Raw genomic sequence first — 24,850 nt, 5'->3', positions numbered from 1 at the left:
AAGTGGAACATGTTTACCTATTTGCTTTATCGATAGTCATTTCTCCGTCGTTTTATCTTCGTTTACAAATAGATGCAATAGAATCTTTTAAAATCCCATAACCTGACACTCAGTGGGATCAACTCGTAAAGTTTATATTATATGTAAACTGGAGAAAGACAAGGATGAAGAGAGAGAGAATAGACATGCGAGGCGGATGGAGAGGAAGAGGAGAGGATGGAAAGAGGATGGCAAGAAGACAATATATCCCAAGAATAAAGAGAACACGACGAGCAAAATAGAAATTAGATGAAGGATGAAGAATAATAAAGAAGGATATGGTAAAGAAACGGATGGGAAGGAGAGAGGGGGAAGTGGAAAGAGGGGACATGGGGACAGAAGACGACACGGAGGCATGCACGAAGAAATAACATGGGCAAAGAAAATCAGAAAAGTAAGTAAGGAATCATGGAAACATAAAAAAAAGTGGAGCCTCTAAATTACAAACGAATAATAGGAAACAGATAAAGGGGAAAAAAGACACTAAAAAGGATATAGTAAAGAAAATATGAGGAAAAAAGGAGAAAGAGGAGGGAGAAAATACAGAATAAAAAAGCGATATAAGCAAGAAAATTAAAGACAAGTGGGAAGGGAAGGAGAAAGGAGATGAAAAGTGGAATAAGGGAAAGAAGGAAAGCAAGGAGGCACGGGAAAACTAAGAACATATGTAAGAACCTGATAGAAAAGAAGAGGGATGAAAGAAAAGAAAGACAAGATAGTGAAAAGACACACGAAAGGCAAACAAGAGTAAAGAACTAGGACGGAGTGAGTGAAAGGACGCGGGAGTGAGTGTGGGATGAAGGAAGGAGGGAAGGAAGGGAAGGAGGGAGGAGGGGGAAAAAGATAACGGGTCACCTGGTAATGAAACAAAACTTGCCCATAAAAAGAAAAGAGAAAAGAGGCTGAGAGGAAGACAAATGAGGAGATGAGGCAGATTAAGAAAGAAAGGAAAAGCAAACAATGAAATAAGTCTGAAGATGCACGCGAATGAGAAGAGGCAAGGAGAAAGGAAGAGAGAAAGAAGGGTCGGCAAGCAATGCAAGATAACGCAGAACAAAGAAACGCACGGAGGAATGTAGAGAGAGAGAGAGAGAGAGAGAGAGAGAGTGCGTGTGTGGAGGGAGGGATTGACGGCCCCTAAGACGCGAGAGGAATTTCCGGAATCGCTGTGCTGTACCGCCTCATACGGGAGAATGGTGTGTGTGTGTGTGTGTGTGTGTGTGTGTGTGTGTGTGTGCCCCACCACGGCCACTATCAACACCTCTGCCATTATCACAGTCATCATCATCACCACCGTAACTACCACCAGTAGCGGCACCTCCTGTGAAAAAGACCCACCAGGGCATCACCGCCACTTTCACCATTGATAGTAGTAGTAGTAGTAGTAGTAGTAGTAGTAGTGCTATTATACCATCAAAACCAGTACCAGTAGCAACAACAACAACGACAACGACGAGGAAAACAGCAACACCACCACCACCACCACCAAGAAAACAAGGAAACAAATGCGTTAACAAACAAACAAACACACGTGGTGGAGTAGAAAGTCTTTCCTTCTCGTCTCTTCTCTCATATATAACCCCCTCACCCCCCACCCTCTCTCTCTCTCTCTCTCTCTCTCTCTCTCTCTCTCTCTCTGCCAACCGTTTTCCTACCCCCCCTTACCACTTCTCCTCTTCTCCCCCCATCCATCACTGCAGTACCCCTTACCACATCACCTCTCCTCCCCACCCATCACATCAGTACCCCTTACCACGTCCCTCTCCCCTCCCACCCCTCCCAGTAGTACCCCCTTCTCCGCCACCTCCTCTCACTTGACTTTTCTACCTCAAGATCTCCCCCTCACACTTCTTGACACGCTTCCTGACACCCTCCCTGATACGCACTCCCTCTCTCCCCACGTCACCCTCCCTGATACGTCTCCCCCCTTCCTTCCTGATACCTCACTCCCTCATCCTTCCTGATACGCACACCCCCCATTCATCCTTCCTGATACGTCCCCCTCTCACCCTTTCCTGATGTGTATCCTCCTGTCAACCTTCCTGACATGTCCAAACTATTACGTCAGGGTCCTCTTCACTTGTTCGTCGCTACCGAGAATATCAACCTCCCAAGGGGCATCTCTCTCTCTCTCTCTCTCTCTCTCTCTCTCTCTCTCTCTCTTGCTGACCGCCCTCGCCACGCCCCAGCCACTCCTCTCCCGGACCTTTGCGCATTCCCCGCCAAAAGTCTAAATGCAAATTCTCTCTCTCTCTCTCTCTCTCTCTCTCTCTCTCTCTCTCTCTCTCTCTCTCTGTAAGTGATTTTTTTTCCTCTTTTTTGTAGGATTTTTTTATTTTCATTTCTCCTTACCTACAGTTTTCCTTCTTGATTATTTCACTTCCCTCATTATACATTCACTATCCTATCTTCCTTGGCTTCCGTCTCCGAGTCTTCCTTATTAGTTAGGCAAGCGCTTCACTGGATTTTCCCCTCCCCACACACACGTCCCACTCTCCTTCAATCTCATTCCTTCTCTGAGTCAACTGCTTTCTCTCTCTCTCTCTCTCTCTCTCTCTCTCTCTCTCTCTCTCTCTCTCTCTCTCTCTCTCTCTCTCTCGTGTCCGCTACTCAGAACTCAGGTTAACACAAAGGTCTACTAGTATTTTGTAAAACTTCCTTCCCCTTGTACTCCACGTAGTGCGTTTCTTTCCCAATGATCCTGATGACGCACTGACCCTCATTCATGATATAGTGTATATGTTCACCACTCATTAATAGGAATTTATCCCCTTCAGCACCACGACGTGATTTCATATTCATTCTGCTTACTATTTGGTGATTTTATATAGCTTCAAGAATTTATGTGGGGATTAGAATAGTGAAGACTCTGGCCATTAATCTGCTGATCTCCATACACCCTTCCTAATTTCAATAAAATGGTTTAATTAAACTCAAACTCAAGGTAGAAATGAGTCCCAGTACTGAAGGGGTTAAGTGTGTTTTTCAATCGTGTGTCAGTATCGGCTTGACATACGCCGTCAATTTGATTTGCACGTTATGAATAGATAACAACTCTTACCTGAAGAAAACATGGTCACTTTTTTCCATATTTTCTGCTTCACGAGACGTTTTGATTCCCCTAATACAAGATCACATCACTGTTTTTTTTTTTCCTAAGCTTTTCAGTTAACGACTTCAAGAAACTGAAGATTTTTTTTTTTTTCTTTTAGATGCAGGTATGATGTCAAAGGTGCCAGCTGAGGTCTTGTGTCCTCATTCAGCTTCTGCAACCAGAGAAATACTTAAATGAAATAGAATGAACAAATAAATAAATAAGAAGAATCACCGACACTACATCCCACTACACATCTCCAAGTTTGACAGGGTACTGAAGATACCTTTACTCCCCTCTCCCTCTTCTCCTCGTACTGATTCGATTCGCTTGGCTCCGATCACTCGCGACTACATACAGTAATACTTCGGCAAAATTCATCCACAAATGTAAATGGTTTGGGACAAAATATAAATCCAAAGTGAACGAAAAAGTGAAAAATGAGGAAATCCAAATACACATGCTATTAGTTATAAACGTCCCTGGTTTGGACTCCTCGCAATGATGTGAAATGAGTCACTTTGGTTAAAAAAAATAGTGGAATCTGCCTGACTCATGTGGCGTATAGATAAGTTCAATAAATCAGCGTGCAGGAGTGACGGAAGGATGCAACATAACAACATTAATGAGGAAGGAAAAGAAGAACACAAATAAGCAATACGGCGATAGTAATGAGAAGAGACGAGTCACAGCCAGAGACAGTACAAGTACTCGTAGTTATGCTATAGTAAATATATCACATATTAGACATATCAGTAAGTATATCACACAAAGTGCATATTATAGGCACACTATGTCAAAGAAAAGGAAGATCTAAATAATGAACAAGAAATGAGTGCCATATGCGTAGTAGTCACTGTCTCAACTGTACTCAGAAACGATAATTACATACAGACATGGTTAGAAGTCTCGGAATCTTTTATACTTTCTCTTTTACTCCTCTCCTCCTCTCCGATCCTTCCTCTGCCCTCTGATCCATACAAGTTAATCCTATTACCATCAACACAAGACTAGGGATTCACTAGATAAAGGAGCGGAAATTGAGGAAATGCTTACCGGAGAGAGATGAATGGTAGAGTGCCTGATGGTGAAATGAAAGTGATCTACGTGTTTATTCAAGAGGTGAGGAGGCAATGGCCGAAGCGAGTACTTAGAAAGAAATCTGTGACGAAGAGTAAACGGAATGAATATGCAATGCATGACAAACAATAAACAGAAAATGAAAGAGATGATTGCTGAAAAGTGTAATGATAAGAAATATAATGAAAGAAAAAAAAAACGAGAAAACAAAAGCTCAAGAGACTGTTTCAAAAGTATTTCAGTACACATAGCGCACTGTTCATTATTTTCCTCGAGTTTATCCATTTATTTATTTACATGCTAGTTTTATACACAAAGGATCTTTACATACTCATAAACATTCCCTCGGCAGCTTGCGTCAACACTCCCACCTTCCCTTACGTAAACATTCTGAAGGTGCCCTCGCTATGTATCTGATTTAGAGGTCTTACATTTTATCTCTTGCTAAATACGAACCATTACAGACAGACCCTCCAGTGACGTCTTCTGAAAGTTTGGTCTCTTCTCCTTCCACGAAAGTTGTGGCTTAGTTAGTATGCTGCAATGTCGACCGCGCACATCTGGAGGTAATGTTTGGTGAGTTATTTGTAATGTTGTTTGTTTCCTGACTTACTTTATGGTGATCCTTCGTTCGTCTAAAATAGGGATGGGCAAACTTTTCAGTGCTAGGGCCACAGTGAAAAAAAAAAAAAAGTTGCAATCTTATAGGGCCACATACTATATACACTCAAAATTATTAATGTTTAAAATACAAAATAAAAGACTCATAACCTCTTCAGTACTGGGACACATTTTTACCTTGACATTTGTGTACGATTAGACTATTTCACTGACATTAGGAAGGGTCTATGGATGTCAGAAGATTAATGGCCACAGTCTTCACTATTTTAAACCATTCAGTACTGGAACACATTTTTACCTTGAGATTTGTGTACGATTAGACCATTTTACTGACATTAGGAAGGGTCTATGGAGGCCAGAAGATTAATAGCCACAGTCTTCACAATTTCAAGCAGAATAAATATGGAAACGCGTCGTAGTACTACCACGCATATGCACACCAGAGGGAAGAAAATTAAATGCCCATAATATTTCCCAGCATTGTTTATTAAATTTCCCTTTCAAATTTACTAACATTTGTCGGGCCGCATAAATTCCTTTGGCAGGCCGTATAGTTTGCCCGCACCTGGTCTAGAATTACCTTCTGTGATAAACCGGCTGCTGTTGTTGTTGTTGTTGCTATAATCATTCTCGTTAATATCACTATCGTTATTATTCTCATTTTTATCATTATGGAGAGGAAGACGTATGGTGTATCAGTATTGTGTAATCCTCCACGCATCCTTTGGTAATGTCTGATGTTATTCGCTATGTAGTTATTGTTCGTTTTTATTGTTGTTGTTGTTGTTGTTGTTTCTAATTTCAATACTGAGTGCTTCGTTCGGGGAGAGGGGGGAGGGAAAGGTGGCGTATCAAAACACATCGAGAAATAAAACTAGCTTGATTTTAAGAAACCTCTCGACTTTCAATGACGTGACTTTTTTCCCCGCTTGGTCACGTCTCTCTCTCTCTCTCTCTCTCTCTCTCTCTCTCTCTCTCTTGAACGTACTCACACTTATTTTTGTAAACTGAGACGAATGGAGCATTGCAACATCTTTCTTATTCATACTTGTGTCCTGCATTATCTTTTTTTTCCTTCCTGTAATTAATCTATCAATCTCTCTCTCTCTCTCTCTCTCTCTCTCTCTCTCTCTCTCTCTCTCTCTCTCTCTCTCTCTGTATGTACTGTAAGTGTGTTTTCCCTATACTAACAGTCATAAAGCCTTCTTCGGCCACCCCTTCAGGCGTCGTGAGTTGCTTTGGCGGACCACACAGCCTCGTACAACATCCTGGTGAGTTTTAAGAAGTGCCCGGCTTTCCCTCGCACCATCTTCCAGAGCCTACGAATGAGAGAACTTAATGACGGGTGCACGTGACTAGAGGGCATAGCCAGCACCTCACTACCCCATCTCTCTGTCACGTCTGTTTGCTTGCTTGAGTCTGCACCTGATTTTCACCTCGCATTTACAGTCACTGACGCAAGCACTTGAGTGACACAGGTTGGGTGTTTTTTTATTTTTTTTATTTATGATTCTAGCGACATATTAACATGATTTCAACATTATTAACAGAAGAAACACTCTTGAAAATATGGGTTTTGAAAATAGCTGTGGTGAGAAAGCACACACACACACACACACACACACACACACACACACACACACACACACACACACACACACACACACACACACACACACACACACACAGACACACACACACACACAAACCTCTCTGCAAGAGCCCTAAAGCGATTTTCTCTTCTTTTTGTCCTACACGTTGGCCAAGACCTGAGTAGCATCATAATATCGCGACGGTCATTGAGGGTTGGGTTGCATTGCCTAAGTGTGTTTAAGCCACCCTAGCCGGAACACAAATTACTCATCTCCGTCACCTTAATGAAGGCTCTGTCACACACGGGGTGATGGAACATATCCGTGTAAGTCAACAGAAAAATACATAAATGTGAATCATGCGTTGGTGATTTTTAGGGTGGCACAGAGAGGCTTGGGTGGGTGAGTAACGACATGTCTCAGGGTCACGCATCATATCATCGCCACTCTGGGAATTACTGACGGAAGAAAGACAGAACGTGGTGTGGATAAAGGAAGGATGAACCACTTAGCTGATCGTTCACTGTCCGTACGTATACATCACCTCGTGACGCAAGCACAGTGAGTGGACGTAAACACGAGCGTTACGGCATAGTCACTGAGGAATCTCAGTGATTGCGTCACGGGCAGGGCGGAGACGACGGCCGCCACGAGATCTCGGCACAAGCAGGCAGGAAATAGTCACGTTCCTCTTTGACCAAATGGAGCGTACCTGTGGCTGACCCAGGGCTGGGCGCGGAAACATCACCACTCGTTTGAACTAATCTCATCATGGCATGTTTCTAGTAAAGGCAGGCGACGAAATTCATACTCAACAGGACCACTGAAACATAAACTTTGCTAAACTGTTAGTGACACACGGCTGCTTACATCTGCTCTGTCGTGTTAGCTTTAAAGAAAACATCAACCAGTAAAGACATGGCAGAGGAAGTGGCAAGAGCGTACGAGCGAGTCACGTCCCTGGACAAACCCGCGACACAGATCCATTATTAATGCGGTGAGGAAACCAGACAGTGGCAAGGAAAGTGGCGGAGAGGATGGAAGGAAGTGTGGGGCGAAAGGAAGAGCGACATGATAAGAAGCTATAGAGAAGGAAAGGTTGGAGTTGTTGGAGAAGGTGGCAGGATGAAGGATGTTTATAGCGAAATAAAATATATGAGGGTGTGGTGAAAGGAAAGGTGTAGGTGGAAGAGCAAAGGTGGAGACAGACCAGAGAAAAAAAGGTGTGTGTACGTAAGAAGGACCGCAAGAAGGTGTGGCTGACGCTTTTTTTATACCATCAGTGTATAGTATTGTCAGTGTTTTTGAGGTGTTGTATTAATGAACGAAATTAATAGATGAATAATATCACACACACACACACACACACACACGGTAGCTCAGTGGTTATAGCGCTGGCTTCACAAGCCAGAGGACCGGGGTTCGATTCCCCGGCCGGGTGGAGATATTTGGGTGTGTCTCCTTTCACGTGTATCCCTTGTTCACCTAGCAGTGAGTAGGTACGGGATGTAAATCGAGGAGTTGTGACCTTGTTGTCCCGATGTGTGGTGTGTGTCTGCCTGGTCTCAGGCCTATCCGAAGATCGGAAATAATGAGCTCTGAGCTCGTTCCGTAGATCAAACAAACATTGAAACACACACACGCACACACACACATACACACACACACACAAGGAAAAAAAAGTGGAAAATGAAAAATAAATAAATAAATATAAGGTGAACCAATAGTTTTCCACGAAACGGAAGGCGAGGGAAAAAAAAAGAAAGAAATAAAAAAAAAGAGAGCAGCGAGTTATAGCGAGACGTGGCAACTCTTCCGTCTTCTTCTCGCGTAAGCAGGCGAGGTAAGTATTTAAGAACCACGAGAGTCGGACTCGGACACCAGTGTGCGTTGGCTGTACGGGTGTGAGTGTGTGTGTGCGTGTGTAAGTAAACGAGTGGGTATACCCCTCGTGTGCTGGACTGCCCGCGCGGCCCTGGGATGTTACAGCAGGCACACCTTTACCCGAGACGGACAGGCGCGCGGTTCCCCCTTGCACGATGTTGGCGACTGTGGTGTTAGTGGTGATGATAGTGGCCCATGGTGTTGTTGGAGTGGATGCAGGAAAGATGGACCAATTCATCCACGTGCTAAGCTCTATCAAGGCAGACGAGGTAAGGGGCCATGCTGTAATGTAATACTATAATTGGCGGTGAACGTAGACGCCGAAGTTTTTACTTCAGGAAAAGCAAAGGATGCTCTGAAAAAGAATTGTATTACAGTTTTAAGCATTGTATTTTCTCGTTTACAGTACAAAAAAATGAGCGACAATGCAGCTCACTCTAGATATCGGTGTCTTGCATCGTCCTCTTATTTTCCCATTTTTCTTATCTATTGGTGAAAATCTAAAGGAATTCGATATCAGCAGATATACTAGTAGGTATTTTAGGAATGCAGTTGCATACTCTCAAATTTACTTCTCAAGTTCGATCATCGCAAGAGATGATATGCAGTACGCATTGTATATATGAATGCAAGTATATTCATTCTTTTTCAAAAGCATCTGAGCTAATAACAGTAGTAGGTAGTACAGGTATGTACAGTACATGCCACACCTCGCTGTCATTGCGCTCCAAAGAAGTGACGGCGAACCAGTGAATTACAAGGTCATTCCACGCTTTTGGTACGGCTATGATTTTTTTTTTTTTATGTAAGCGGAAAAAGCCGGCCAATGACATAAAAAACGATTAAATAGATTCACAGAGGTGCCGGAGAATGAGATAAATGTCTTGAAACCTTCCTCTTAGATGAGTTCAAGTCATAGATGGTGGAAAAACACAAGCAGGCAGAAAGTTACATAGTTTAGCAGAGAAAGAGATGAATAATTTAAAGTACTGGTTAACTTCTGCGTTAGGGAGGATGGCAAAATAGAGATGAGAGAAAGAAGTCTTGTGCAATGAAGCCGCGGGAGAAGGGAAGACATATGCAGTTAACAAGATCAGAAGAGCAGTTGGCATGAAAATGGCGGTAAAAGATAGCAAGAGATACAACATTGCAGTGATGAGAAAGAGGCTGATGAAAACAACAAAGATAATGATGAAAACTACAACAATAATGACTAGTAGTAGTAGTAGTAGCGGCAGTAGTACGGTATTTAGTAATAGCTAGCAGAAGTAGTAGTTGCAGTAATAGTAGTGGTACTGGTATTATTATTATTATTATTATTAGTAGTAGTAGTAGTAGTAGTAGTAGTAGTAGTAGTAGTAGTTGTTGTTGTTGTTGTTGTTGTTGTATAATGCTAGTAGTATTAGCAGTAGTATAAATGTTAGAAGTAGTAGTAGTAGTAGTAGTAGTAGTAGTAGCAGCTGAAGTAGTAGTAGTAGTAGTAGCAGCAGCAGCAGTAGGAGTAGCAGTAAACATACTGACACAAGTATGACACCACGTGGTGTAAACAAAGCTTAGAATAGTCAGTCGCTAATCGAAGTGAACCCAACAAACACACCAGCAGTGAGTCACCACCGAGAGACACGCGAAACAAACTCCAGTATACAACCCAGCTCACCTCTCACTCTCTCATCTCGCTCTCGCACAACACAAAGGCGATCCGTCCGACATGAGGGAAAGTTACGGGAATTTACCGGCACTTATAATTGTTACATCACCTTTATCATTACAGACAAAAGATACACGTAATCAGGAGAGTAAGAATGAAAATGAGAGGGATATTTTAATGACTTTCAGCGGCCATTCTCTCACCCACTTCGTGCTCTCCTGTTATCTTTTCTCGCTTCATGCCATATACTACCGTACTTCCTTTTTTGTTATATGTATAGCATTCACATTCTCGCTTCTTTCTCTTTTTCTTTCATGTGTTAGTGTCGTATTAATACTCGCACATCTCTCTCTCTCTCTCTCTCTCTCTCTCTCTCCATGGCACGATGAACGGCAAATGAAGTTTTAAATAATCCATTTAATATTTAACTACTAATTCCTTGGTTCATCATTATAGTTTATGACATATACCATTACTTCATGACACTGGTGCCACAGGCTGTTCTCTATGTAATCCTATTTTCCTGTTTTTAAGACAGAAGATTGCCATCCATTGTGGTGAACATACCCAACTCCATCTCCTCAACCTATTGCTGGATGAAACTGAATATTAGATGTCCATGGATTTGGAATAACTGATAAACATTCACATCACACCAAAACATGACTTAAGCAATAGTTGACCACTAATTCACACATGACTAATGAACAAACTTAAAGCACAATGTATGTAATATATTGCAGTGGTTTCAATCTCTTTGAAAAGCACAGAGCTGCAACTGAAAGACAGCTAAAAGTTTTTTTTTTTTTTCTGTTCATATGACGCACTTTTTTTTTTTACATATATAATATTATGAGTAGGCATAAATTTTCAAAACTAGTATGAAATCACATTACCATAGCTATAAACAATTCTTGAGCATGGTCGCAGGAACTGAACTTAATGACTTTCTGGCTGAACATGAGCAATATATGGCTTCCTTCAGTTAGGGTTATGTTTAGTCATTCTTAATTTCTATGAAAGGACTGTCCCAATTTGTTTTGATTGACCGACCACTTCTTACTGTGTTGCTACTTTTTTTTTTTTTTTTTTTTTTTTTTTTTACTATGCTTATCTACAGCCAGTTCCTTTCTATTCCCTCTTTGACTGCTCCTACATACTCTTGCTACCTCATTTACAAGAATCTCCTTGTGCTGCAGATCAAGAACAATGCAACACTGCAAGTGCCTCGCCAGAAGTTTGGTTTTCTTCTGTGCAACGCGTCCTCGGTCACAACTGATGACTCCACGCATTACTGGGACTATTATGTAGAGTGAGTTTGAAACTGAATCATGTCCATGACTTTCTTGTTCACAATGATTCAGGTTTGCTACCAGTTTTCTGTGATATCAGTACCAGAATGATCTCATACCTCATAAACACTTTTCCTATTCTTTTATTTTTTATTATTCTTTATAAGAAATAGCTCAAAACATTTGAATGTTTCATGCAGTTAAAATTCACAAGTATATGTCTACAATGACAAAATCTTCTGCCAAAATGTCCACCTGAGCACACAAAAAGTAACAATTTAACAATTACACCTACAGTGTTAGTCAGAATGCATGGCTCTATAGAAGCATATTTTCTGTAAAGTTTCATGCCAAGTTAGTAAAGTGTCAGATTATCAAGGATACTAAAATTTTGCTAGTGGGAAAAAAAAAAAAAAAGTCCAAGTATCTTTATACATAGCCCAATAGTGAAAAAAATTACTGAATTTTTTTTTTTTATTCCTTAGACCAAGTATTTATCATAGCATTCCTCTCAAACTAAGTGTGACTGTCTTGTGTCCTGCAGGTGGGAGATGCCTACAACAGCTGAGAACGACAATGCAATATTCCAGATGGGTAATGAGTATCAGATGCCCCATTCCTACATTGTCTTCCAGGATTTCAAGCCAAATTTTACTGGAAAATACATTTGCCGCCTCCACTTCCGCAGCAATCTGGTTGGAGTACACACTGTCTACCTCGCCCTTCCTGATTCTCCAAGTCTTGCATGAACCACTGATCTCTGACATAAAAGGAGAGGTAGAAGAGCTGATCTTTACTCTGCTCTCAGAGTTAATATACCTAAGACCTGTTCTATGGAAAACCTGCTATATATATTTTAGATAGCAGCCTTTCAATTACACTTGTAAGTTGAGTACTTAACTATTTATTTTGTAAAAATAAAATGATGATTAGTAACCACTGATTTTTAATGTTTATTCCAAATGACAAAATGAATTGATGCATATCTTCATATCACAAAAGCAAAAGGCACAAACTAATACAAAATGTATGTAAATTTTTCCTTAGTAGAAAGGACACAGATTAACAGCACACTCAGCAGTGTGTCAAAAGATGACTAAAAAGAAGGGTGAAAGGGGACAGGGAACAACCTCCTATAAATCATCATTCTTATGGGTACCCCAATTTGAAATGAATGTCAACTACATACTATATCAATTAATAACTACAAATGTAGAAAAATATCTTATATGTAAAGTGAGCATATCCTGACTTACAAAGTGATAATACTTCCCAATATCATATATTAATTTAATTACTGTCTTAAGCTCTCTTCATCAAGCTTCATTTCTTCACCTCAATGATAATGGTTTATAGAAAAATAACCTGAGACTCAATCTTGCCCTGCCCTGCATCAACTAACCATAGATACTGTCACACCATCATCACTATTTCTTAATAATCGACTCCAACTTCTTCACCTCACTAGCATAGCCTGCATTGCTGGTCCAGGGGGTTTCCAAGATAAGAGGAAGATCATTGAAGTGGTCACAATTCATCACTCGCCGGAAGCCCTCCAGGCCAATGGTTCCCTTGCCTATGTTCTCGTGACGGTCCAGGTGGTCACCGGGTTTTCCTGGAAAGTGTGGAAAAGATTATGCAATGCACTGGAAAAATGTTGTAAGAATAGCCAAAACAATGAATGTTCAGAAAAAAAAAAAAAAAAAAAAAAAAAAAAAAAAAAAAAAAAAACACTACAACTACAAAAATTAATAAAAGAGAGTGTATGCCCTAAGAGCTAAGTGACCATAAAAATATTAATATATATTCAGTCTCACCTTTAGAATCATTAATGTGGAGTCCTCGAAGAAACTGCCATCCAATGATCTTTTCAAAGTCCTCAGAGAACTCTTTGAACCCTTCTTCTGTGGAAAGGTCATATCCTGTGAGGAACAAAAGAAATGCAATAAACCAAAAGTAGCAACATTACAAATGTATTAATGACAACTGCCCTGCTAAAGGTCTATTTATCATATGCCTTATGTCCCTTCTGCAGGTGCTTGTTTCTAGTTCTCTTTCCTTTCATTAAACACAAAAAGATTTTCCTTAACTACCTCTCCATTCCACTCAGTATCTATAAAGTGCAACTCTATCTCTTCTCTCTCCTCACCTTTCCAGGGTTGGGAGTTACATCCAAGCTAGTCTCTCCTACTACTCCTAGTATGATAGATCTTGTAGTTCTGGTAACATCTTGGTTACTGCTCTGTTATGTCCTACATCTAAACCTTTCTCCAAATGCTGACTCACCTGCAGCATGTGAGTGGCAGGTGTCCAGACAGACTCCAACACGTGATTTGTCCTTCACGTGCTCTATGATGAGGCGCAACTCATGGAAGTCACCCCCAATTGTGAAGCCCTAGTGATGCAATTCAAGAGACATAAAAGTTAGTCACAAAAATATCAACACCAAAAGGGTTCTCTCACACAAGACTAGAGAGGTGGATCAGCCACACAAAACTTTAAAAATCTACCTATATGCCATTTTTGTCTACTTCAAACCTTTAAAACACAGAGAGAGAGAGAGAGAGAGAGAGAGAGAGAGAGAGAGAGAGAGAGAGAGAGAGAGAGAGAGAGAGAGAGAGAGAGAGAGAGAGAGAGTAGGTAACAATTCCTAAATCCTCTATGCTACATATAAGATGAATGTGTACACAAACACACACACACACACACACACACACACACACACACACACACACACACACACACACATACACACATACACACACACACACATGTATTCCAACATAAATGGAGTGATATCGGGGATTTTAGAACTCAACGATTACTTGAGGGACAAGAACCCAGATATTGTGGGTCTTACTGAAACAAAACTGAGAGAGGGAGAAGACCTGATGATGGTTGGAGAAGGAAATATAATGTTTGGAAAAGAAATAGAGTAGGTAAGATGGGAGGAGGAGTGATGTTGCTGGTTAAAAAAGATATAAAGGTGGATCAAGTGAAAAAAGGTATGGGAAAGGCAGAAGTGCTAAAGATCAGAGCAGAAACTAATGAAGGAAAAAGAGGCACTACATAGTGGTGTACGTACCACCTAAGACAAATGCATGGTCAGTACAGGAATATGAAGAAATGATAAGTGATACAGGAACATGTCTGGAAGAAATGTTGGGTGGCTGTGAACGAACTATAATGATGGGAGATTTTAATTGTAAAGAGGTGTGTTGGGAGGACTGGTCAATGGAAGGATCAGAGACAACATGGGAAATACACTATTGACACTGGCAATGGAAAATGTGTTAACTCAGTGGGTCAAAGAAGATACTAGGTTTGGAGGAGAGGAGCATCGTCAAGACTGGACTTGGTCTTTAGTACAGAGCCAATGGTCATTGAGGAGATGAGGGTGGAGTGCCCTTTAGCAAAGAGTGATCATGCAGTTTTGGAGTTCAAGGTGATAGATGAAGAGAAATCTAGAAGAAATGAAGAATATAAAGTGGGAAGATGGAATTATGCCAAGACAGATTTTGGAAACCTAAAGAAATTCTTTCAAGAGACAAATTGGATGAAATTCAAGAGTGCTAAGGAGCAAATGAAAAGTGGAAGGAATTTATAAAAATATACAAAGAAGGTGAGAAAAATTTGTACCAATAAGACAACATAGAAGTTGGAAAGCAGGACTGGTTTAACGATAGATGTGAAAAGGCTAGAACAAGAAAAGAGGATGCATGGAAGAGGTGGAGAAGGAAAAGACGGATTAAGCAGTGGGAAAGTTACAAAAGAGCAAGAAATGAATATGTGTTGATTAGAAGAGAAGAAAGAAAGAAACAAGAAAAGGATATAATTGATAAATGTAAAGACCAACCAAGGCTTTTTACAGACATGTGAACAACAACATCAAAAATAGAAAGTATTGAAAGTTTAGAAGTAAATGGAGTATGCAGTGAAGATCCCAGGAAATGGCAGAGGCTATGAATGGATGCTTTCGGAAGGTATTCACAAAGGAGACTGCTTTTGACAAACCACTGGTAATGGAACAGAAAGGGATTATGAAGGAGTTTCAAGTAACTGTGGAGGAGATCAAGAACATGATGGGGAGTTTAGAAGTGAGAAAAGCTGTGGGACCTGATGGGGTATCAGGATGGATTTTAAGAGAATGCAGGGAGCAATTGGCAGAAAAAGTTTGTGAAGTAATTGATGCCTCATTAAGGGAAGGTGTAGTGCCCCAAGACTGGAAAAGAGCTAACATTGTCCCAATCTATAAATCAGGTAACAAGAGACCCATTGAACTATAGACCAGTGTCACTTACAAGTGTGGTAGCTAAGATGTGTGAGAGGGTGGTGAAGAATAGATGGACAGACTTCTTGGAGAAAAATGACATACTTTGTGAGTGTCAATTTGGTTTTAGAAAGAGGCGTTCATGCACGACAAACCTGATATGTTACTATTCGAGGGTGATAGATGTAATACAGGAAAGAGATGGTTGGGCTGATGGAATATATCTGGATTTAAAAAGGCCTTTGATAAGGTACCACACCAGAGACTGATCTGGAAACTTGAAATGGTAGGAGGAGTGCATGGCAGTTTACTAAAATGGATGGAAGACTTTTGGTAGGAAGAGAAATGAGAACAATAATTAAGGACAGACCATCAGAATGGGGATTGGTGGAGAGTGGAGTTCCACAGGGATCAGTGTTGGCACCAGTAATGTTCGCAGTCTACATAAATGACATGGTGGATGGGGTGTCCAGTTATGTGAGCCTATTTGCAGGCGATGCAAAATTGTTAAGAAAAGTGAGATGTGACAAAGATTGCGAACTACTCCAGGAAGACTTGGACAGAATATGGAAATGGAGCTGTACATGGCAAATGGAGTTCAACACGACAAAATGCAAGAAAATAGAGTTTGGCAAGAGTGAAAGAAGAATCAGGAGTATGTACAAGATAGGAAATGAAGACATAAAACCAGTCATGAAGAAAAAGACCTTGGGGTGACAATTACCAATGACCTATCGCCAGAGAGACATATAAACAAAATAATTGGAGAAGTATTGAACTTATTGAGGAACATAAGAGTGGCGTTCGTATATCTAGATGAAGAAATGATGAAGAAAATAATTACTGCAATGATAAGACCGAGGCTTGAATATGCAACAATACAGTGGGCTCGAACTTAAAGAAACACATAAGGAAACTAGAGAAAGTACAGAGGGCTGCAACAAAATGGTGCCTGACTTAAGAGATTTGACTTATGAAGACAGACTGAAAAGAATGCAACTTCCAACCCTGGAAAACAGAAGAAAGGGAGACCTGATAGCAATATACAGAGTGATGATTGGCATGGAAAAAATGGATAGGGAAGATCTGTGTATGTGGAATGGAAGAATGTCGAGAGGGCATGGGAAAAAACTAAAATGGCCACTTATAGGAGAGATGTGAAAAATATAGCTTCCCTCATAGAAGGGTGGAAGCATGGAATAGTTTAGACGTGGAAGTGGTCAACGCAAGGAATATTCATGATTTTAAGAAAAAGCTGGACATTAATAGATATGGAGACGGGACAACACGAGCATAGCTCTTTTCCCGTATGTTACAATTAGGTAAATACAATTAGGTAAATACACAGATAAGTGTAGCTCGAAAACAAGAGACAAGGCAAAGCAACCTGACAACTCATGTTTTCCAGCACACAGATCACATCCTCAGTCTGGCTGTGGGCAATGTTGATACTCTCAGCGATGGTCTTGCAGCACTCCTCTCGAGTAATCTTCCCTGTGGTGGAGCCTGCACAAATAGGGCTGGGTGTCAGTACTGAAATACACACTACTAATCATTGTTTAACTTTTTCCTACTGTACTTTTTGCTGCATTCTTTTCATTCTCACTTCACATGCAATACATCTACTGTACATGCATCCTGGGTTACACAGTGCTATACTACACATCCTTTAAGACAGTTTCTTCAGTATTGTTTTCACTTTAAATTACACTTTTTTTGTCAAAGCCATATAATTATTTTTACCATTCTGACATAATGCACATGAGAAATATGTCTAAAAAAAAAAATTCATAAAATTCTCATCGCTGTGACAGTTTTATTTTCTTTCAGACATGACATGGTATTTGGGATAAACTCATACAAACTTTTATCAAACTTGACTTACAAATTTATTAAGATAAATTCATCTATTTGTATTTACCTACTTGTAGTAAATAAGACTTAACCAGGCTCATGTGGTTCCAGCTCTTAAACTGATGCAAACTTTTAATTTTCATCATTTGCTCTCAATCCATTCCATATACATACCTATATTTTTATGGGGAAAATCATATTTCTTTGCATATGTAAGCATCTATTTTCTTCTCAAAGTGTGTGTGTGTGTGTGTGTGTGTGTGTGTGTGTGTGTGTGTGTGTGTGTGTGTGTGTGTGTGTGTGTGTGTGTGTGTGTGTGTGTGTGTGAAAACTGACCTGGATGAAAGTTATAGTGAGGGATGCCAAGGCGCTGGCACCGCTTGAGTTCATCCTGCAGCATACAACGGCTCTTCTGTAACACCTCAGGCATAGGGGAGCCAAGGTTCATGAGATAAGAACCATGTGGGAGGATCAAGTGTGGAGCAAAGTCCTGGGAAAAGAAGTCAATGAGAGATGATCATGTGTAGTTACTGACATGGGTGGATTTTGTTAAGTGTCCTAACAAATTTTCTGGGCTAATATCCCTGCAAAATGAGAACACACACACACACACACACACGGCCCGGTAGCTCAGTGGTTAGAGCGCTGGCTTCACAAGCCAGATGACCGGGGTTCGATTCCCCGGCCGGGTGGAGATATTTGGGTCTGTCTCCTTTCACGTGTAGCCCCTGTTCACCTAGCAGTGAGTAGGTACGGGATGTAAATCGAGGAGTTGTGACCTTGTTGTCCCGGTGTGTAGTGTGTGCCTGGTCTCAGACCTATCCCAAGATCGGAAATAATGAGCTCTGAGCTCGTTCTGTAGGGTAACGTCTGGCTGTCTCGTCAGAGACTGCAGCAGATCAAACAGTGAATTACACACACACACTGCTTCCAAAGTACTTGTAAGCTATCATTTAATGGACTGAGGTTCATGCTATGGAATTTTAACTCATAAAGAGGCTCTCACTGTCCTCTTTCAACAAGGCAATGGATGTGTGATATATGAAACACCTCAGCATAACTGATACATCGTACCACAAGAGTTAAGAGTTCTTACTACAAACCCAGCTTATGATTTATAAAAGTGAATAACACACATGCACACATTCCTCCAAAGAATTGTGATGACACAATCTATTTATTCCTACAGTCTATTTATCCGTCACAAAATTTTCTTTGCTTGCTTCAAACCCCATTATTCTCTCTCTCTTATGCCCTTTCTCTAACACTCTCCAGCATCCTTCCTCTAATTCCAGAGGATGTCAGTACTCCAGCATTCCCACTTCTGGAATGTTAACATATTACTCCTTTATTCAGCTCATTTTCTACTTATTTTCATGAATTTTTTCCTCATAACACTTCTTGATACTAACACTTTATTTTCCTAGCTTATCTTCTTTACTTTACTCTCTATCTTTTCCTCAACCAGTAAATTCCACAACTGTCTTTCCTCTGGATATAGAGAAAGGAGAAAACCCAAAGCTATGTAGAATTTTACAGTAAAACAGAAAAACTGCAGCTCACCTTCCCAACCTCCTTCCACTTGAGAACAGTTTCCTCATCCAGTGGCTTAGCATTCCACTGGCGTTGGTTGCGAAGGAAGATGGCAAATGATTTTGAGTTGCATTCCTTGGCATTGTCAAAGGCATTCCAGATTCCACCTAATTACAGATACAAAAGTATGCATTACAGTCTGCACACACTAAAATATCATTCATCAACTCTACTCTGCATTAACTAAAAAGTTGTTCTCTGTATTGACACCCTGCAGCAGCCAAAACAAGCAGTGTTAGATATAATTACTTAAAAAAATCATATAGAGAAAAATAAAGATGCATCTACAAATAGAACGTTAACAGAAGTTTGCATTCAAATACAGACTAAATAACATAAAGTAATTAAAAAATAAGGACAATTTCCATCAAACAAAACTCTCCACACATTTCTTCACAATCTGACCAACATGGAAAGTTAAACACACCAGCAGCTGAGACATGAGACCCCATGTACTTTCGCCCTGTAAAAGGTACAGGTGGGGGACCGCTTCCCAGGCTCTCATATTTAAGTGGGCGAGGGACTGGCACATCCTGCAAGCAATTACTTCTGAACATTAGAAAATCAATAAAGATTGGATATTAAAAGAACAGTAACAAGGATATTAACAAATACATGGTTCATTAAAAATTACAATTTCTAGTGCAATGGTAGATAACAATGGTTTTAGGGAAGCCTGGAAAGAGTATCATAACTATGTAGCTACTTACTAAATGAATAATCTAATGAAGACTGATACAGTCTGAATCATGTAATATTAACAAATAAAATCCTCTTCAATTGATATGAAGCTGCTATGAAGAAAACAATAAATATAATGCAGAATGGTTAGGTCCCTAGTACATATTTCTGGAATACCTGGAAGGTTCACAAAACCACTAGTGATCAATCATATTGGGTTAGCTTGTATGAATTTAAGATGCATTCATGCATATCACAAATGTTTTAGGTTTGTTAGTTTTAAAACAAAATTACTCTACATGAAAAATTCAGATATTCAGTAGTCATTACAATACTAATACTGTAATTTATACTTCAAAAGTCAAATTCTACCTCTCCTTTCTTGAATTTCTTGGTAGGTGCATCAGTTTCCCCCTTTACTTCAATCTTGACTGCCTTTATATCTTCACTTGGTTCTTCAGTGTCACTTTTGGCCACTTTCTTACCCCTTCTTCTCTTGCCACTGGTGGCCTGTGGCTGGCTGTCATGAGGTGCAGGACTGTCAGTGGTTTTTTTTATCCGCTTTTTTGGTGGTTCTCTTCTCTCAACTACATTATCGTTTTCAATTTCTCTTTTCACAACTCTTTTGTCTAGCTTCTTTGCAGTTCTAGCATTTTTTTTCTTTGCCATCTTATCCTCAGCTACGTTTTTGGATACTTTCTGTCCACCTATCTTTATTTTTTCATTTTTACTCATCTTTTGTTCTTCAGTTACTTCTTTGTTCTTCCTGTAATAAAACAAATCTAAATAAATATATCTACAGCCTGAAAGAAACTTCAACTGCTATGAAAATAAATAGTAAAGTAATTTAAGTTATCCTCAGGTATAAGAGCATAGCATAGTGGACCCCGCGATATGGCACGCTTGTAATAACGTAAAAAAGCATTAACTACCGCACGGAAATTATAATAATTCATTTGGAATAACAAACGAAAACGAATATCGCAAACAGGCGAGTGTTCCCAGTCGGCGAGTGGTGGGTTTTACGTGGCGAATCTGGTAGCCAGCATTTACATTAATGTCCTCCACCAAGCCCTCTACTATCCATGGATCGTGAAGATAAGGCAAAGACCACCATGCTGAGTTTCAATAGCTGACGGGTGGCTGGTATATAGGGTGGGTTCCACGGGACATTACAACGCTTTTTAACACAGAGTTTAACATATTAACGCATTTCACCAACCACCCACAAAACAACACCAAACGCCATAAATTTACCGAACAAAGGCACGGAAAACTCTCCAAAAGAAACGAAATATCACAAAAACCCTAAAAATATATTACAGACCCCGAATAATGAAGATAGGAAGAAAGGAACAAATAGTGGAAATTGGCATCAGCTGGTGAAGGGGCCAGGGCAGGGGTGAGGCAGCGAGCACCTGACACACCATCCTCTCCTCACACCATTATCAGACCATGTAGAGTAAATATGACAAACATATATGAACAGCTGGGCATGTAGATCCACTGAGTCAATTCTGGCTTCCAATAGGTGAAGAATGAAGCAAATACTAGGTGATAAAATAGGGACGACCTGCCTGCCCCGCAAACCTTGACTACTTGTTAAATCTTTCAATATAAGCCTAACTTTCCGACTGTTTCCACTAGCATTGCTAAAAAAAAAAACGTTAGAAAATAGAGAAATGACCTAAAAAAAACTACTCATAAGATCAATGATAACTGACACTATAGCCTGAGGAGGTGGAGGCGGTTATTGTGAGTGGCTGAGTTCTATCAAGGTAGCACAGACAACTTACCTAAGTAGTCAGGGGCTGAGAAGGTCGGTGCGCCAAGGATGACTTAGTATGGTGTGTAGTGATGGTGGTAGTGTCGTGCTGTGGTGTGTGGCGATGCTTGGTGGTCCGTGTAACTTGCGTGTCTGAGTCTGACAAAGAGCACTTTACTTCACAATGCGCCGCCGTCAGCACCCTTGAGGCAATCGGACTGTGGGGCCGACGAGTGGACACTGGGCACTGAGTCGACTGAATTCTTGTGTTTATTGACCATTAATGTCACGGTACATTAAGTGAATGAGAGAACACTGGAGGAATTAGCAGCTAGTTGCCGTAACACGTGAAGGGTAGACCACTGGGTTTATCGAGTTACCAAAAACAATGTCACACCCTCCGCCAGTACCGCTACAAACCTCTAAACTCCTATTCTAACTTCCAAGAACATAACATAACATAACATGAATAATAGGATAACAAAGGGCCACCAGGGCCCATCTAGGTTATCCTGTATCAGTCGCACAGCGACCTCGTCATCAGTACTTAAAGATACACTTACAAGTACACAATACATTATATACTAATTCTAAATATTTGGCCCATTAACAGGGCTAAGTCCTGCAGCAAATTCCTCTACAATCTGTGATCCCCATACATGAGGATCATGTCTTGTTTAGCTATAGCAAATTTCTTATAAAAACTATCATGCAGCGCTATACATAATTATAAATCTAATAAATTTAAGTGCTTATCTAATCTGTTTTTAAACATTGTCAAACTAGTGCTATTTACAACCTTCTGGCAATGCATTCCAGAAGTCTACCACCCTATGACTAAAGAAATATTTTCTTATATCTAACCTGCAGCCTTGCTTTCTAATCTTCCTGCCATGATTTCTAGTCCTACTTCCCTCCTCTAAGGTAAAGAAAGATCTCACATCTATGTAGTTTGTATCTGAGAACATTTTAAATAACTCTATCATATCCCTCTTATACATCTCCTCTCAAATGAAAACATGTTTAATTCCTTTAATCTATCTCTATACTCCAGGCGCTTTAATGCTGGTATCATCCTAGTTGCTCTTCTCTGAACTGCTTCTAACATGTTGATATCCTGCCTATAATGGGGTGACCAGGCCTGTATGCAATACTCTAAATGGGGCCTAACATAGGAATTATATAAGCTACGCACCACTTCCTTACTTTTATAACTAACATTTCTATTTATAAAACCCAGGATCCTATTTGCCCTATTTCTTGCTTCTAAACATTGCTTTGAAAATTTCATAGTCCTGTCTATCACTACTCCTAAATCCTTTCCTTCCTCTACTGCCTCTAGCCAACATCCCTCCATCTCATAGTTAAAGTTTGTGTTGTCTTTACCTAAATGCATAACCTGACACTTTTAGAATTAAACTCCATCTGCCACCTGTCTGCCCATGCTATCAGCCTGTCCAGGTCTCGTTGTATTCTGTAATTGTCCTTTTCACCCTGTACTGCACATGCTATCTTAGTATCATCTGCAAACTTTGATACTTTGCTACTAATTCCTATATCTAAATCGTTAATGTACACCAAGAAAAAAAGAGGTCCTAGCACTGATCCTTGGGGTACCCCACTAACCACTTCCTTCCACTCAGACATTGCCCCATTTAATACTACTCTCTGTTTCCTATCAGAAAGCCATTCACTGATCCAATCAACTAACCTACCCCCTATCCCATGTAGTCTCAATTTGTACACTAGCCTCCTATGCGGTACCTTATCAAACGCCTTGCTACAATCTAGATATATAACATCTATGCTATTTCCATCATCTAACTCCTTGGTAATATATTCTAAGATATCGAGCAAACAGAATAAGAATACAACAACAATGGAATATTCAGAAAAAAAAAAAAAAATCGGGAAATTTCTCCTCCGTTTCTTCACACACACACACACACACACGATTCCCCGGCCGGGTGGAGATATTTGGGTGTGTCTCCTTTCACGTGTAGCCCCTGTTCACCTAGCAGTGAGTAGGTACGGGATGTAAATCGAGGAGTTGTGACCTTGTTGTCCCGGTGTGTGGTGTGTGCCTGGTCTCAGGCCTATCCGAAGATCGGAAATAATGAGCTCTGAGCTCGTTCCGTAGGGTAACGTCTGGCTGTCTCGTCAGAGACTGCAGCAGGTCAAACAGTGAACACACACACACACACACACACACACACACACACACACACAATTAGGTAAATACACACACACACAGGAATAGGGAAGAAACACAGGTGGACATCATCGTAGGAATATCAGACATTAATAATGAACACCGCTCCCACACAGTAGCACACACCCAGCCAACCTAAACCACTTAAAACACTCAATTTAAAGCCAAAACACACTCAAAACACCACACATCTCAAAATACCAACAAACATACCCAAAATTTACTAGAAACACCCTGTATAAAAAAAATAAACAAATAAAAAAAATCCCCACACTACAAAAGATCGTCATGCACGTACCTCCCACACACCCAAACCACTTAACCCATATAAGCCCGTAAAAAAACAAGGTTCTTGGAATGAGCTCTACATCTGAGATATAATAGAAAATGACTCCACAGAGACATATTAAGTGTTATTTTGGACTCAAACTGCATACTTTACTTGTAATTTGAAAAATAACTTTGTTGCGATAACGCAACGATGGGTACAATACAATATGATTATGTTGCGAAATCGCAACGGTGGTCACAGTAATCCACAGCAATTTTATGTAATTTTGTTTATTATATTGAAAGGTTAGTAGTGCGATATCTTGATTATGTAAGGGGAGCATTAAACAATTACTTTATGCTTTTGTTTATTGAAAAAAAAAATACTACAAAATTTAGCAATCAAAATTATACAAAAGAATTATAAACGTAATATTCTCATTATATAATCCACCTATACCAATATAATACTGAAAATATCTTAATATTAACATATTTTATGTGCCTAGTGCATTAATGCAATCATAATAAAAAAAAATAATATTCTCACCATATAATGCACATATACCAAGATAATGAAAAATAAACAGTCTCCATTGTCCATTACTAAACTTCTATAAATCATAGGGTTTCCTTCCATTCATAATTGTTGTTTCTTCAAGGGTACTGAGACTCAAGTCTATCGAGCATGTTTAGAACTACTTCTCCTAGGCCATAAGTATCTTTGTAACAGCTGTCACTCTTCGCTCGATGTTTTACTTGATACAAATCAATGAAATAGAATATCCTAATGGAGAAGCTGCTATCCATGCTTTATAACCCCCGCGAAGGTTTGCCATGGATGAATTGTTTGGTTGGATGTCCCCCATAGTACGGGACCATCGATTCATCGATAGATATTGAAGTTGGACCAAAGACTTCGCCATACTTCAGAAAACGTTCGTTTAGAATGTCT

At 40.1% G+C, this 24,850-nt stretch overlaps 2 protein-coding genes across 3 annotated transcripts; one reads left to right on the top strand and one right to left on the bottom strand.

Moving 5' to 3' along the window:
- The first annotated feature begins 8,289 nt into the window (after positions 1–8,289).
- LOC123499763 lies at positions 8,290–12,186 on the top strand. Its single transcript, XM_045248217.1, has 3 exons — positions 8,290–8,579; positions 11,158–11,270; positions 11,795–12,186. The coding sequence occupies exons 1-3, from the start codon at positions 8,466–8,468 to the stop codon at positions 11,997–11,999; spliced, it is 432 nt and encodes a 143-aa protein (XP_045104152.1). The 5' UTR covers positions 8,290–8,465; the 3' UTR covers positions 12,000–12,186.
- On the bottom strand, positions 12,180–21,838 carry LOC123499762 (probable endonuclease 4). Of its 2 annotated transcripts, none has more exons than XM_045248216.1 (9): positions 21,445–21,838; positions 20,021–20,414; positions 19,395–19,500; positions 18,938–19,074; positions 17,711–17,864; positions 16,908–17,026; positions 13,537–13,645; positions 13,068–13,154; positions 12,180–12,865 (listed from the first exon to the last, which is right to left on the bottom strand). In XM_045248216.1, exons 2-9 carry the CDS (start codon positions 20,381–20,383, stop codon positions 12,678–12,680), a joined length of 1,263 nt encoding a protein of 420 aa, XP_045104151.1. In that variant the 5' UTR covers positions 20,384–20,414; positions 21,445–21,838; the 3' UTR covers positions 12,180–12,677. The 2 variants fall into 2 exon arrangements, with proteins under 2 accessions (XP_045104151.1, XP_045104150.1); XM_045248215.1 differs by having other exon boundaries at positions 13,068–13,172; positions 21,445–21,835.
- Between the last annotated feature and the right edge of the window lie 3,012 nt (positions 21,839–24,850).

The sequence above is a fragment of the Portunus trituberculatus genome, chromosome 50, assembly GCF_017591435.1.
Source record: "Portunus trituberculatus isolate SZX2019 chromosome 50, ASM1759143v1, whole genome shotgun sequence".
Classification (NCBI taxonomy): Eukaryota; Metazoa; Arthropoda; class Malacostraca; order Decapoda; family Portunidae; genus Portunus; species Portunus trituberculatus.
Note: the sequence above shows the minus strand (reverse complement) of the source record. Positions and strands in the feature narration are given on the sequence as shown.